A 15768-nucleotide genomic window follows, 5' to 3' on the forward strand; every position below is an offset into this window, starting at 1 on the left:
TTATTTAGTGGCAGCTATAACACAGCACATCAACATTTTCTTCAGAGCACTGCAGTGTATATTGAGAAGAAGTTGCCATTTCACATCTATGCTATGGCTCCATGGCTATTTCCAGATAGTTAACATATCTGGTGGCTGCTTCCCTATCTGCAATCTGGTGATGTCCCAGCTGGCATGCAGCTCAGCCTCTAGGAAGGCTGAGGAGCATCTCATTGCATGTTCAAAGTATCCAGCAACAAAAATCGTAATGCCATCAGCTCCCAAAGACACTGACTTGAGGGCAAAATTGCCCCACCTGATAGGTATGTATACTGGTTTTGAAAGTTGTTGGTTTGTATGTTTTCTTGCATATCTTCTCGAACCCAATCTGGGGTGTTCAGGTTCTACACAAGTCTCACATCATGCACTCTGCTTACAGCAACGATCTTCTATACAGGCCTGTCATCGTCACATGGTAATCTAAGGGTTCCCAGGTTCGATAGCTGGTGGAGACACAAACAGTAGTTCAGATTTAACTTTAAACTATAGATTCAGTTCCAATTAGCCTATTTGTGCAATGTGACTGCAATGTCAGAGCGGCAAAGATGTGACTGAGAAATGTGCAAATAGCACTTTACAGATAATAGCCACGAAGTACACCATCATAACCACTACAATGAGAATATACAGGGTGTACACAAATTAATATCTGAGTTTTAAGCATGTGTATTTTCGTCATGGTATAATCAAGGGCACTCGCAAAGGGGTCTAACTCCTTGAGATATTTGGAAAGACTTCATATACAAGGGGGGATCAACTGAAACCCGTTCAGTGGTCATAATTCGTGAAATAAATTTTATTTCGAGCTGAAACTGGTACACTGTCTAGAGGCGTCTATGGTTAGCGCTCAGTAAAAATATTGTTCAGAAGAAGTCACCATAAGCGTTGAGACACTTGTCCCACTGTGTCACTAACTTACAAATGCCGTCCATGTAAAATTGCGAAGGCTGAATCTCAAACCAATCACGCACAGCGTCAGACTGAAATATCTGACCTTTCAAAGCCTTCTTTAGAGGCCCAAAGATGTGAAAGTCACAAGGTGAAAGGTCAGGGCTGTAGGGCGGGTGTCGCAACATTTCCCACTTGAATCGTTGAAACAAATCCTGCACTTGGTTTTGCAACGTGTGGACGCGCGTTGTCATGCAACACAATGACTCCAGCGGTCAATAAACCAGGCCTTTTGTTTTTGATGGCTCTCCGTAACTGTGTCAAGGTCTCACAGTAGCGTGCAGCGTTGATGGACTGTCCTGGTTCCTTGAAGTTGAGCAATAATGGTCCATGGCAATCAAAGAACACAGATGCCATAACTTTCCCCGCAGACGGTTGCGTCTTGAACTTTTTGGGACGTGGAGATGAGGGGTGTTTCCACTGCATAGTGGAAGACTTTGAACTCGGTTCAAAATGATGGCACCAAGTTTCATCCTCAGCAACAATGCGCAGCAAGAAGTCGTTACCTTCCAAATGGTAACGTGACAAATGTTCAATGGAGCATCCCAGACGCTCCAACTTTTGGTCCTCCGTCAATACCCTGGGTATCCACTGCGTGCACACTTTATGATAACCCAGAGCTTTCACAATTTTGTGAGCAGTACCATAACCCATGTTTAACTCGTTCGCTATGGATCGAATACTCATGCTTCTATCTGCAGATATTGCCGCATTCACCTTTTCACACATGTCTTCTGTGGCAACAACATGGGCTTGACCAGGACGGGGATAATCAGTGGTTTGTTCACGCCCCTTCCGAACCATTCTTGCCCAGTCCACCACTGTTGTTTTGGACACGCATGCATCACCATACACGTCTTTCATACGCCGGTACACTTCAGCTGGTTGACAACCTTTGGCACTCAGAAACTGGATGACAGCATGCTGGTCCTGTTTGGACGGATTGGGGATGTTGAACACCATCTTTCACTCGTTATACCTGCAAAACGGAAACACGTATAAACAACATTCCTACACCCAACACACAGGGACATTAGTCATTACACACTATTGGACAAACAATATCCTCCTACACACTATACCAATAATACATGGAACGAACGGGTTTCAGTTGATCACCCGTTATAATTGAAATTTTGAAATTGATTCACACATGCTAATAACAAGAGTGCCTGCAGAAGGAGGTCAGGGTGGGATGCACTTACCCCCACCTTAAGATATCTTGAAACACTTCACATTATTCAAATTTTGAAATTGCATTTTGAAAATATAAACGAGGGGTGCTATGATAGATAGCAGATAAGTGCCTATGCAAGTTATCCTCATGCTGGGGATGCTTTATGAGAAATCTCTCAACCGGGGAAAAATATAACCCCACCTTTCTCCCAATTTAAGAACTGCTGCCCCTTTTCCTTGAGAAAAAATCTTGCAGGCAGCCTTGATTACAATAAGGAATCATAACCTGAGATGGAAGAGTAACTCAACGAGTTTCCATGACACCAGGGGCAAGGGAAGCACATGTCGTAAGAAATTTTAAAACATTATTATTATTATAATTCTTCTATCACTAGATTGTAGAATTCATCTGTATTTTCACTTCAGTTTTAGCAGCAGCTTCTCAATTACTGTCCTTTGGAATTTCTACATTAACTGTGAATTCGGTGAAATGATGAAAAAGATCGTTCATCACTAGCACTAGTTCTAGACACGGGAATTGTTTAAACAAACGAACTTAACTTGAACAAATCAAAAAAGCTTCTCAAGAAAAACAAAGGTTTTTGTACTCCCATCGAGATATGTTAATCTGAGGAATAAGCGACACTTATTTCACTTCTGTGATGAGCCATGTCAAATGTTGACCATAACTCAATTTCAAAGAATAGAAAGTGTCTTCAAGGAAAACTTTTTTTGTGTTATTTTTATCAACTAATTGTAAGAACTTTAATCTCTATTTTTGATTCATTATCTCCAGTTTGCACTGTTGCAAGTATATTTTCATAGTTGCAAATATTGTCAGGAGAATTTCAGCACGGAATTGAGTTTGCTGATTACGCTGTGATGTTTAAGTAAATTGTTCATGTCATCAAAACCTAAACTGCTCCACATACTCTTTTCATTTGAAAATAGGTCCTCCCGAATGGTAGAGTGGTAATGTTACCGCCTTGTAATCAGTGGCGAAGCATACTGTCTCTGGAAGGGTAGGCACAGGACGGAGCAGGGATTGGGGGGAGGGGAAGATGTGATTTTTTTTAACAGTAGTATGTTAAAATATAGCCCCTAGAAAATAAAAGATAACATATTGCCTGAATCTCGTCTACTACTGTTCAAAAAAGTCAGGATAGTGATTGTAAAGGATAATGTAGTGATTAACGCTCTCGCCTTATAATCAAGAAGTAGAAGGTTCGATTCTCCCTGGAGGCATTGGTTCAGGTTCTACTTTAATCTAGTCTCGATTAGATATCTGAGAATAAAGGCGCTTCTGTCTCGAAGGTCAGAAAACAGTGATAATGGGACTCGATGTTCTGACCACGCGTCACCCAATGAAAAAGCCGTTCTGTCAGGCCCTAGCCATCTTACATTTGTTAGATTAAAGCTGCTCATAAAAATTATTTGCTACTTCAATAACAGTATTGTAAATGTTTCTCTCATTACAGAAATGGTTGGTTCACTTGATTGTCAATTAGCGTTTATTTCTTTTTAATGCTGACCTCCGCGGCAGATTGGTTATAACAGCGTGCTACGACAAGGGCCTCGGGTTCGAATCCCCACCTGGGCATAGGTGTTCTTTGTGAGTATCCCTTCGTCAATGTCATCATATTATTGCTCATTCTCATCTTCCCAATTAGCCAAAAATGGCAGAAAGCCAAGTAAAATAAACTAAATCTATCAATCAATTATTTCTTTTTAACTCTTTTTATGCATATAATTCTTCTTCAACATGCAACTTTTAAAAAAATATATATATAATATGATTTAGAAAATGATGAAATGCTAAATGAGAACACGGACACCTTTCTGTGTAACACACCGACCAGAAAATTTCAGTAACATGGATTTTCTCTATACGTTTGCATTGTACGTACTTTGCCCCATTTTAAAAGTAGTGTGTTTTCAGTTATGTCACTAATCATGAAAGGAAATTTTGCCTCAATATCCCTTTCCTCAAAGAAATAAAATACTTTCCCTCTCTGAATTGAGATTGGTGTGGGGCACATCCAGCAGCTAACACTTCGCGAAAAGCGGTTCCTCAAAAGAGCTGAAAGCACCAAACTTAACACTGGTAACCAACTTGCATGCATTATTTGCAGTTATAATTCTAATAATGCCTACTTTGATAGGTTAGGAGGCCAGGCTTAGAGGTGCTAGCAACACATTTTCGCTACATGTTAGCAGCTGGGTGTGCTCCGCTCCCGGCACAGCTCTGAATCTTCCATGGAAACGTTGCTTCTCAACAAGCTCTGTACGTCCACTGCCTGCTTGAGAGAGAGAAAAGAGGCTGGCCTCTCAGGTTACATTACAGGCGAACGTGCCCCTGAAATTATGCTTCCCCGCACGAATCACATAGGTTGTTATGGGACCAGCTGAGGCACTCTCAGGCAGGCCTCGCTGAATGCGCAGATACGGTTCCAGGCAGGGTTGCAAACTTGCGGTAATTATCGGAAGACCTAGAATTTCAGTTTTCTATTATTAAACATCGTCATAGGATGCTTCGCCACTGCTTGTAATGAAGGAATACAGAGTTCGATACCCAGTGCAGGAACATAGAGGTTCGGATCCCACTATAAACTGTAGGTAACGCCCTGGTTAGCCTGTCTATGCATAAAGTGGGCTTAGGAGCAGAACTCATTGGAAAATAGGACTCAAAGCAAACAGTAGAGTTTTAATGCTCGCTCCGCAACCACCTATTATTCCACATTTGTCTGGATTATAATGTCGAACACATTTTTTTTCTTTATTACACCCGGTAGAGTCTAAATCGGACATTGATCTAATACCAGAAATAACCCCTCTCTTCTCTTCAAAACTTCATCTCAAGCTCTGGACGAAGAGTATTTCCAGCACGCACCTATTCTCTCCCCTTACCATTAGCTAGCTGCCACAAAATCTGGAATGAGTTCTGTGGATTCATTCCCTCAGAGTCAATTGAACTGCACTGATTTGGTCAACCGTCAAGTATGATTTTTAAACCTATGTTTTTCATACAAATTCCAGAAATAACACACATTAAATTTACTGGGATAAAGGATAACTGACATCACAAAATTCGCTGTAAATGAATAAAAAAAATTGCAAAAAAACATTTTTTTTAGGTGGATTTAGTTCGAAGGAAACTGTGAGGCAGGAATGAGTATCGGTCATGCGTTCCCTATGCCAAAGATGTACGAAGAATGCCGAATGCTCCCTTTTTCTTTGCTGAGGGTGAGCAACACTGACACTGATGGCTACCTAGGACCATGACGAGGACATACGTCTCGCTGTTTTACAACATCTCTTGTAAGTAGATATACGACTACATAAGAATAGTTTGACTGAAACTGTAAAAATAAATTGACATAAACACAGTTAATACTTCTATTTAGTAAGGGAATGACTCATTCCCTTCATTCCATGGAATAACCACCCATGCATGACACACATTACAAGTGTTCAATATGTAGATACATGGTCATCTGGATGGGGGACAGGCCGTGCCCCCTGTTGCAAATGAAAGTCGACCAAAAATCATGTATTTCACACATATAGTTTCATTTTAGCCACAATAATATGTGTTATTTATTGCATGAATACGATAAATTAAAATTTAAGCATTTTTTTTTTTTAGGGAACACTCCTATGGGGGCTATTCACCGGATGCTTACATTTCTGTGCTTCCTTGGCGCGGGCAGGAACTTTACTTCCGGTTTTCAATAGAATAGCATGGAGTTCAAAGGTGTAAAGGCAGTCTCTTAAGAAAAGGTGACAATTATAGTGTGGCTTGTGGTTACTTACAACACAAGATTGGGAACAAATATTTTTTCTCTGGTATCTATACATAGTTTTCAGACAGATCCGATACAGAAAAATCAGTGAATTCAGGCAGTAAAGCGACAAGACTGGACACAAACCAGAGAGAATAGGCTCTATAGTCGACACTACATCACCGGAGTAATTCAAATGAAAATGTTTTACGTGTTTCGAAAATCATAATCATCTAACGCACGTGTGTTGACTATATTTAAAAATTGTCCAGAATTACAAAAATTATAATTTAATGTAATCAATTAGTAAAATAAAGTCTTTTCTTGAACAACACTTGCAAAAGTTAATAATGAAATACAATAACTACATTTCAGTATTGTAACTGTTGTGCTGCATATGCACCTGAATAGCATTAATAAATAAATAATAAATTTCAAATAACATTTTAGTAATTATTTATTGTATAACATTTATAACAGTTGTAATTATTATTAATTCTACTATTTTACTTTAATTACTGGCCTTTTTCTGATGACACTCTAAGCCATATGATAACATTAATCTAAAATTAAAGGGGCGGTGTTTCATTACACAATGTAGAAAACTATACACTTTACTGTTGTAAAATTGAAGTATTTCAATGTTTATAATTTATGTAAGCTTTATTTCAACCTGCAGAAGTCTGAACACGAAACTGTTGTCTTGGAAAATACTACTATTCGTCTGTAAAAATGAAGAAATGTCTCTCCGATATAACAGACATTTACCCTACTATTTTCCCATAAATCTTTATTCAATGGATCAGAGAAATTGCCAATCTTTTCTAGGTACCTTTCCCCCCCCCCTCTATATCACTCAAAAATTTCAAGTGATCCATTTTGTATCCGATTTTTAATAAGAAAATAAGCTCGGTGACTATGTGTATTCCACTTGTTTACATTGGAAAATTGCCGAAGTTCTTTCCCCGCAATCTATAGAATTGCCAGATCGATAATTTTTGTTTACTCAGGAACATGGACGTCCGCAGGATTTTTTCCAGGGAGGGGCAAGCAAGGTATTTTTTTTTCCAGGGGGGTGCAAAGAACACACATTTTCCTCCAAAATAGTGGTGCCCTCTCAAAAAACACCATTTCAGTCTGAAATTATCATGTTTCTTCAACGAATTTATAATAATTAACATAAATTACTGTGATTGAAATGAAACTATGTGTGAAATATATAATTTTTAGGTACACATTCATTTTCCAGGGGGGGGGCGTGGCCCCCCTTGCCCACCTTCCGGACGCCCATGCTCAGGAATAACCCTATTTTTTTAGAAAAATGTGCCTTGTTTCCCCCCCTGTAAAAAACAACACTTTCCTTGCACCTCCCTGGAAAAAACCCTGCGAACGTCCATGCGTGAATAGGTTAGGCACGCTGCAATTTTTTTCCGTCCGGAGCAAAACATTTCCACCCAACATAGTAGGTAGAATTTCTCATTATTGAAGACCTTGTATTTTTCCGAAAATGCAGTAATCTGTGCGAGGATCGTGAAGTAAACATTCATGATAATCTGTGAAAGATATTTATGTATAATCTTACTGGCTTGTAAAATTTATTGGATTGATAGCAATGATTCTTGGAAATAAGCGGAAAGTAAAGCAGACAATGGGGATTTATATGAATATATGCAGGTTGTGTTTAAGACAATATTCAAACTAAATAAATTTAACGAGCTGACAGATTATGTTTTCAGGAGAAGATAATTGTTTGGCATAAACAGTAAATAATTGACTGCATACATACAATACAAACGTTTTTTTTTTTGCCAATACCGTAACAGTGTGTTTATAATAACGGAGAAAATACGAATTACAGAATGGTTCATTTCCTCATACATCATTAATTGATATAATTATTGTTAATATGTTTCGTTGTGTGCTCTACTAATGATTCTGCTACACCCCCTGACTCATTATAATGTTTTGGATGATGGAGAAGTGCTCCCAGTGTTGAGGCAACTTTAAGACAGCCCATATCATTTGTCTTCATCTTGTTCATACTATACACTATTGGCATACTTGCTAGCTAACCTTATGTAGTCTGCTGGATATGTTAGAAGAATAATCTGACTCTACATATAATTTGAAGTTACGACCGGAAAGGTAAGTATTTCTGTACACTTTTCGTTCTCTTTTGAACTAGTCAAGACATTGTGTTTTTTATTTATAAGTACAAATCCATTTTGGTAACACTTTACTATACCTGAGACAGATTTCTTCAAATTTACAGGAGAAAGTACTTACGCAAATCATTTTCTGTAGCGTTGTTGATGTTCGGGAATGTAATTTTGATTCATTTTAATGCGAATGCATGTGGTTTTGTACGAAAATCTATTTCCGACGCGCTATTGCTGCTGCCGCCATTTGCTTCCTGCATGAGAGCACAATACGCTCTCGTATTGTCCGTATATGCTAAATTGAACGAAAGGAGTGCTAATGGAACCAAACCTAACAGGCCTAACCTAACCTAGTAGGCATACCTTGTCCCCATGATGGTTTGTGGGGCTATCGTGAATTTTTGGGCTAACATCAATGGTTTTTCTGGCTTAAGGAACGATCAACGGTAAGCTATCGCCATGTTGTGTGTGGAAATAAACAAGAACAGTAAGTACTCGTAAATGTAAGAAATATACATTACTTTCCTACGTTAGCAATGTAAAAAAGTGCGAAAGAAATGATTCCCAGGTGTCTCAGGTATAGTAAAGTAGTACCCAGTTTAATATATCGGAGACACATTTCTTCATTTTAAAGAAGAAACTATGGTACATTTATCTCCGGAAAATGACTGAAATTTGCTAGTTCATTTAATTTCAATATTCGTACTTACATATTCTGCATTGAGAAACATGGTTGAAGGTGGCATTTCGCTTATTTCACGGAAATAAGCTCTATTTGCGACTTATGGAGTAAGTTTTCTTTGATTCTTTTTGCCTTCGATAACATGCAAATTGGCGGTCAGAGTTTCGGTAACATTATCGTATGGGGGAAACAGATTCCTTCAAATTTACAGGAGAAAGTACTTACAGAAATAATTTTCTTTAGCGTTATGGAAGTTCCTGAATGTAGATTTGATCCATTTTAATGTGAATGCGTGTTGTTTTCTGCGAAAATCTCTTGTCCGACACACTGTTTCTGCTCCCGCCATTTGCTTTCTGCACGAGAGTGCAATGTTCCGTGTGTTAAGATGATGCAACCCCATAGCCAGTGTTTCAGCCTCGCCGTGTTTTCACTAGAACATGACGTGTCGAGTATTTTTAATTTTTTTTTTAACTATGCTAGCCTAACCTAACCTAACCTTACGGAAAATGGTTTTTGGTACTAACGTGAATGGTTTTTGAGGCTAACGTGAATGGTTTTTGGGGCTAACGTCAATGGTTTGCGACGTATTAGCATAATTTCAAATCTGGGCATGAAAGTAGATATTTTCCAGTGGACAAGGTTGCAACACTGCATAAATCGACAAAACACTCTCAGAACGCCCCCTAAACCAGTACGCTATCACGGCCACAATGTGTTACAGATTCGAAACAACAAGTAACAGTAAGTACTCGTAAATCTAATAAATATACATTGATATGCATTATTTTACTTTAGGAAATGTTCCACATTCGAAAATAACACGTTAGCAATGTAAAGAAGTCCGAAATATATGATTCGTAGGTGTTTCCCTCATACGATAATAGTACCCACAGTTTCACTACCATAGTCGGCATGCAGTGTTTGCACCTCCCTAGCCCCACAAACCATTGACGCATAGCCCCACGAACCATTCATACATAGCGCCACAAACCATTTCCGGTAAGGTTAGGTTAGGTTGGGTCACGTTTAGGTTACAGTAGTTAAAAATTGGTGTAGAGAAAAAAATGCATAGCCCCACACACCACTCTCGCATAGCCCCACGAATCATTTACACATAGCTCCACGAACTATTCACACATAGCCCCACAAACCATTTGCGGAAACGCAGCCCTCTTCAGTTACAAAAACACGTGTTTGGAAACACTGACCGGCATTGACCGTGATTACGTCATCACACACAGTCAACATCCGGCTGGAAGGAAATGGATGCAACAGCTTTTGTGCATCGGTTACATATTTATATCGAAAAATAGATGATTTACCGGCAAAATTGAATGAACGATGCGAGAAAACACTAACCCGAACTTCCACAACTATAAAGAATCTGCATTCGGTAAGTAATTTCTGTAAATTTGAAGAAATCCGTTTTCCGGAGATAACAAATTTATCGAAACTACTGACGGAAATGAGTTTCTTTAAGGTTTCCAATGTTCGTCGAGATATTTTCTTTCATCGTGGAATCTATTTGACCGGGAAATCATGTATTTTTTCAAGAGAAATATCTCACCGATGCACAATTGCCATTGCTTTCCCTACCTACGTGAACTGGATGTTGCATACGTTTCATGAGGTAACACCCTGTCAGTGTTTCCAACCCCCCTTTTTTTTAACTATGCCTGGCTAACCTAACCTAACCTTATCAGAATGGTTCGTGGTGCTATCCGTGAATGGTTTGTGGGGCTATCCGTCAGCTACCTGTGCATAATATACAATTTGCACACGTGACGAACACGATAAGAGGTATTTTTCGGTGAAGAAGGTTGGAAACACTGCTTACCCACTATAGTAGTCAAGTTTTGCCCGCCATATTGTGTATTAAGGAAGTAAGAAAAAGAATAAAAAAAATTACTCTCTATGTGAAAAAGATAAAACTTCGACAGAGTCCCAATGGATTTCTTTCATTTTTACAGAAGAAGCTACTTACCAAAATAAGTTTCTGTAGCATTTAGAAGTTCGTAGAGGTATTTTCGTTCATTGTGGAATGTATTCACCGGGAAATCATGTATTTTTCAACAGAAATATCTCTCCGACGCACAATTGCTGTTGCTTCCATTTGCTTGCACTACGTGAACCAAATGTTTGATGACATAACTCCCTGTCAGTGTTTCCAACCACGCCGTTTTTTCCAAGAAGATGACAATTGTAACTATGTTTGCCTAACCTAACCGAACCTAACCTTGCTGTGCATGGTTTGTGGGGTTATCCGGGCATGGTTCATGGGGATTTTTTGGTCTACAAGGTTGAAAAAACTGCCACTGATGATCTACCACGCTAGATAAACTGTCTCGCCATATTGTGGAAGCGAAAAAAGGAAGAATAATAATTACTCGTAATGTGAAAAATTCAAATTATTTTAGTGAAAAAAGCAAAATACCACCTTGAAGAATCTTCCGCAATGCAGAATAGGTAAGTACGAATGCTAAAAGTGACGAAATGAACGAGTGAGAGGTGTTGGGACCGTGTCGTGTACCATAAAAAAATGTTTGTTTTTGTGTAAATAGAATAATGGCACCTTGAACTATGTTCTGCAACACACAATTGGTAAGTACGAACCATGCGAAACACAAAATATCAGATTTTAATGTGTCTCCGATATAACGAACTGTTACCAAATGATGTGTAACCAAAGTCTTCTTCACCTGTACAGCAGTGAAGTTGTATTAATTTCATAATTTCAGATAAACATGCCATGCCTCCTAAGAAATTCATAAGCAGGGTGTCTACCAGTCATGAAAGTCAAGAGGAAGTAAATAAATCAATAAGTAGGTCAAGAGGTCAATTAAAAGTCAAGAAATTATAGTTGTGATTAAGAATTTTTGCTATCACAATGACTGATTGATTTAGCTTTTTTTACTTCACTTTTCTGCCCCTTTGGCGAATTATGAAGATGAGGATGACTGGTGGTAAGATAAGATGGATGAAGGGTCAATCACAAATCTATAGGGACAACATGAGCCTCACATAAGATCATACTCGCTGTGAGTCCAGATGCCAGAGCCTCGCTAGCCTGCAGTCCAGGATGCATTAATAGATAATTAATAATTATTTTGTGGAGGTAGAAAGAAAGTCACTCAGTTGCTATTTTCACAGTATTGTGAAGATTCACCGTGGCCATGCGGTCTAAGGTGTCATGCTTTGGGACACAAGCTGGGTTTTCCATTCCGTTAAATTCAAAATGAGGTCAGAATATGGTTTAGAGCTTCATATGTTTTGGAATTGTTATTTGGTCTTAAAATCTCTCTTTAAAATGACCATAAATTCTAAGACACATAGAAATAGCAATTATTTATGCAAATTTTGCATTTAAAAAACAGGAAATTCGTGTGTGCTGTTCGAAAGTGAAATATTTACCATGCCTTCACATTATACCTAGGTATAGGCGGCACCTGTGAAGTAGTGTGTGGTGTATATGTACACACACACACAGACACGCACACATATATGGGAGGATGAATTTTGTACCCCCTCAAATGAAAAACGTTCTGCGCCACTGGTTTGCCAATTCAGGAACTGTGGCGAAGGCTGCTGGTGGAAGTGAAACAACTTTTCTCTTGAGATTTCGGCCTGTGTTTAGGACAGGTAGTCACGAATTCAGGAGCTACGAATGACTGGCGTAACTCGGTCATAAAAACCTACAACAACTAAGGGTTTGTGGTGCTGACTACACATCACCCCATAATCGGTCGGATGGTCTTCCACCTAGCAGGTGGGAGTGAGGCCAGCAGTCGGTCAGTAGACCTTGGCTCTTATGGACTCTTGCACCATGGGTTATTTGTAAGAGTAAATATTATTACTGTATTTTTCAAGGATTGGTACCATCAAAATGAAGTTTCATAAGCAAGATGTTACTAATAAAAATACTTGCTAAACCTACAGTTTAAAGTTGGATGAATGGCTGTATATTTTCTGTAGGTATTTATTATTTCACTAATGTACCGTGCCAATCACTTGACACACTACTGTTGCTGATTGTTGTGAAAAGGCTCCACTTGGAGTTGGTGGATGAGGTATTTTATTTGATGTTCCAAAATATTTTCCAGCTCTATTCTCCAGTGATATATATGTGTAGTGCTGAGGCAGAAGCATATGGCAAGGATAAAATCATAGCAACAGACTTCGTTTTCCTGTGTCTCGAGTGAAATTGGTGAGGGAGCAATTTTTGGTAGTTTTTTACTATTTCTGTCTGAAGATGTTTGTGTCATTCCATGCCAAGTGGTTTAAAGTAAGAAAGTTCTCATCAACATATCATACTTTTATTCATATTTTGCCTTCAGCAGCACTAACATGTTGAAAGAAATTTTCCAAATTTAGATTCCTAACTGTATTGGTTGGTAAGATGAACCGATCCTCTTGGGTTCAGTAACGTTGTGTGCAATGAAGAAGGACATGCCCTTTTCAGATAAAATTGAGACTAGATTAGTTAGAGTAAATAAACAAATTGTAGAATATATTTGATCATAAGCTTACAGTTATGCTTTTTACATTATTTTTTCTTGCATTTCAGGTGTTCCTCCCACCTTGCAGTAAACAAGGCGGTGAAATTTTACAACAAATTCATTCAGATTTCACAAGTTTGCAGTGCATCACAATCCCATGCTGAATATATGGCATATCCAAGAGATGTGAGTGAGGATGGGAAAGGCTTCTTTACCATTGTACCCCATCCAAACAATTCAACAGTTCATTTACATAAAAAGTAAATTGCTCCATAAGAAGTGATGATTGATTTGAAGAAATCATGTTGGTAAATAATCAGATAATTTACAAAGAGGAGGAGAGTGGTAGTAAGAGTGATGTAGTCTTGAATACAATTCTGCCCATCAAAAGTGAATTTATAACTGTTGATGGTTGCAACAAATATGCTATTGACGAGAACGTTGTGAGTGAACATTATGAATCAAATGAAAATGCTGACATGTGCTACATGCCAGAGGATAATGACAGTGCCTCTGTAGAAGAAACAAAATCTTTTATTTCAGAAAATGGCTCAATCGGGCACAATGATATTACCCTTTCGGATTATGAGGACGTTAAAATTGAAGTGGATAGTCAAAAGGATATAGCAGAAATTGAAGATGATACAACAGCAGATAACTGTAAGGAAAGGTATGATATATTTTGCTATTAGTTTAAAAAGCTATAAATATTACAGTAACTTTCTTCCATGTTAGTTTAATTTTTTTTCTCTGTAAGTATTTAATCAGTGTTTTTAAAGTTTTTACTTTTAATGTGTCAAGTGAATATTCTAAAAACTTGATTAAGTGTGATATTTAGTTAAAATGTAGTGACCATCTTGCACACATGTTTAAATACAGTGGACTATTTTTAATTCGAACTCCCAAGGGGCTACGAAAAAGAATCAAATTAACCAGAATATAATTTTAAAAGAACCACACCAATGAAATAGCGCACTGTATTAAACATAAAACTGCATTGATATGCAAACCGTACACCTTACCTTACAACTTCTATGTTTTATCCATATCTCCATCCAGGAACAGTACACTACACTGTACGCCAATAATGTGTTGGGCAATATCCCATATTTCTTGGCAGTTTTGCTCTTCTTTTTCATTCCTCTTTCTACCTCTCTAAGAACTTCAACTTTCTTATCTAATGTTAAGCTACTGTACGCACCATGTTTCAACAATGTGACTCCACTAAAACACACAGACAAAGGACCCCTTCTGTCCGGCTGTCCGCTCCCCTCTCAACTTGTTTCTGAGAGGGTGAAGGTCACATTCATACAAACAAAAGCTCTGGGGATTCCCGCTGCCCTCCCTTATTTGTACATCTGTTAACCATAAAAACAACCTTTTCAAGAAGAAAAGGGGGATGAGTCATCTGTTGGAATTCCTTACGTAGCAACCACATTGGTCTTTCTTGGAAAGATTTGTGTTAACTTATTGGAAACCTGACCTCGAATTATCGAAATTTAACCTTCAAAATTCGAATTAAGTAGTCATTTTTAACATTGGTTTAGCTAGGGGAATGTGCTTTTGTTTGAATTATCCAAGCTTGACTTAAAGGGAGCACACTGTATGTGAATTGTCTTAATGACGTGGTCTGGAAAAAAAATGATTCTTGGTTTTGGATCTATATAACATTGGAAATGTCTTATAATGATTATAGTAAATTGTATAATAAATCCAACTGCGTTACTATGTTCTAAGAAACTTTATATGCCATGTGCCACAAGAATTGTGGCATTCTTTCATTGTGGGTAGGAAAGACAAATTAAAACATCAGTTCCAGGCTTTTGGTGTCAACATCATGGGAGGAAAACATACAGGCTAGGAGAGTAATAAAGCAAAGGGGTTTCAATGGCAAATGCTTGTGGTCTAGTCGTTAGGGCATCTGACTACCATGCAGGAGACCCGGGTTCAATTCTCGGGGGGTGATTTATGGTTGGAATTTTTCCAGCCTTGTCTCTGCATAAAGCTGCTCTGGGGCTCACCCAGCCTCAAATCAATGGGTACCTTGAAAGCGGTTGGAGTATGGTGGTTGGTATACTACTATCTTTCGTGGCTATTACCAAGTGTGTGCAGTTTGTTTATGGTGAAATCCCAAGCTACTTTTATATGTTATTGTGGTGTGCCAAGTAAAATAAAGATTTCTGCAAATGTTGCTGTCAAGATTTTTTTGCTTGGAGCTATTCTAACATTTTTCATAACTTAATCTGCTCTAATGAAAAAAAAATAATTTCAACATTACTTGTGGAAACCTTTGTTTCACTTGGCACACCACAATAGAAGGAAAAAAAACAGCTTAGAATTTCACCATAAATGACCTGCGCACACTGGGCAAGTTGAATTGTACATGCATTAATTACGGTTAGAATGCAATCCTTTAAAAATTAATTTGTAACGTGTAAGTCTGTGCATAAACCGAATGTAAACAATAGCTTTGAATAATTTTCTTT

At 38.3% G+C, this 15768-nt stretch overlaps 2 protein-coding genes across 2 annotated transcripts in view; both read left to right on the forward strand.

Annotated features, from left to right (window-relative positions):
• LOC145989987 (uncharacterized) overlaps positions 1 to 5923 on the forward strand; it is a 74248-nt gene extending 68325 nt beyond the window's left edge. Inside the window, exons 13-14 of the transcript XR_014441908.1 lie at positions 5298 to 5481; positions 5810 to 5923. The gene's annotated coding sequence lies outside the window, so the exon portion shown is untranslated. The remainder of the gene's footprint in view (positions 1 to 5297; positions 5482 to 5809) is intronic.
• A 1612-nt stretch (positions 5924 to 7535) lies between these two features.
• The window catches only part of LOC145989989 (uncharacterized), a 39734-nt gene continuing 31501 nt past the window's right edge, over positions 7536 to 15768 (forward strand). The window contains exons 1-2 of the mRNA XM_083125557.1: positions 7536 to 8090; positions 13351 to 13952. Of these exons, the coding sequence (XP_082981683.1) occupies positions 13585 to 13952 (368 nt within the window). The 5' untranslated portion in view covers positions 7536 to 8090; positions 13351 to 13584. The remainder of the gene's footprint in view (positions 8091 to 13350; positions 13953 to 15768) is intronic.

This window comes from Lepisma saccharinum, chromosome 7 (genome assembly GCF_977018435.1).
Source record: "Lepisma saccharinum chromosome 7, izLepSacc3.1, whole genome shotgun sequence".
Classification (NCBI taxonomy): Eukaryota; Metazoa; Arthropoda; class Insecta; order Zygentoma; family Lepismatidae; genus Lepisma; species Lepisma saccharinum.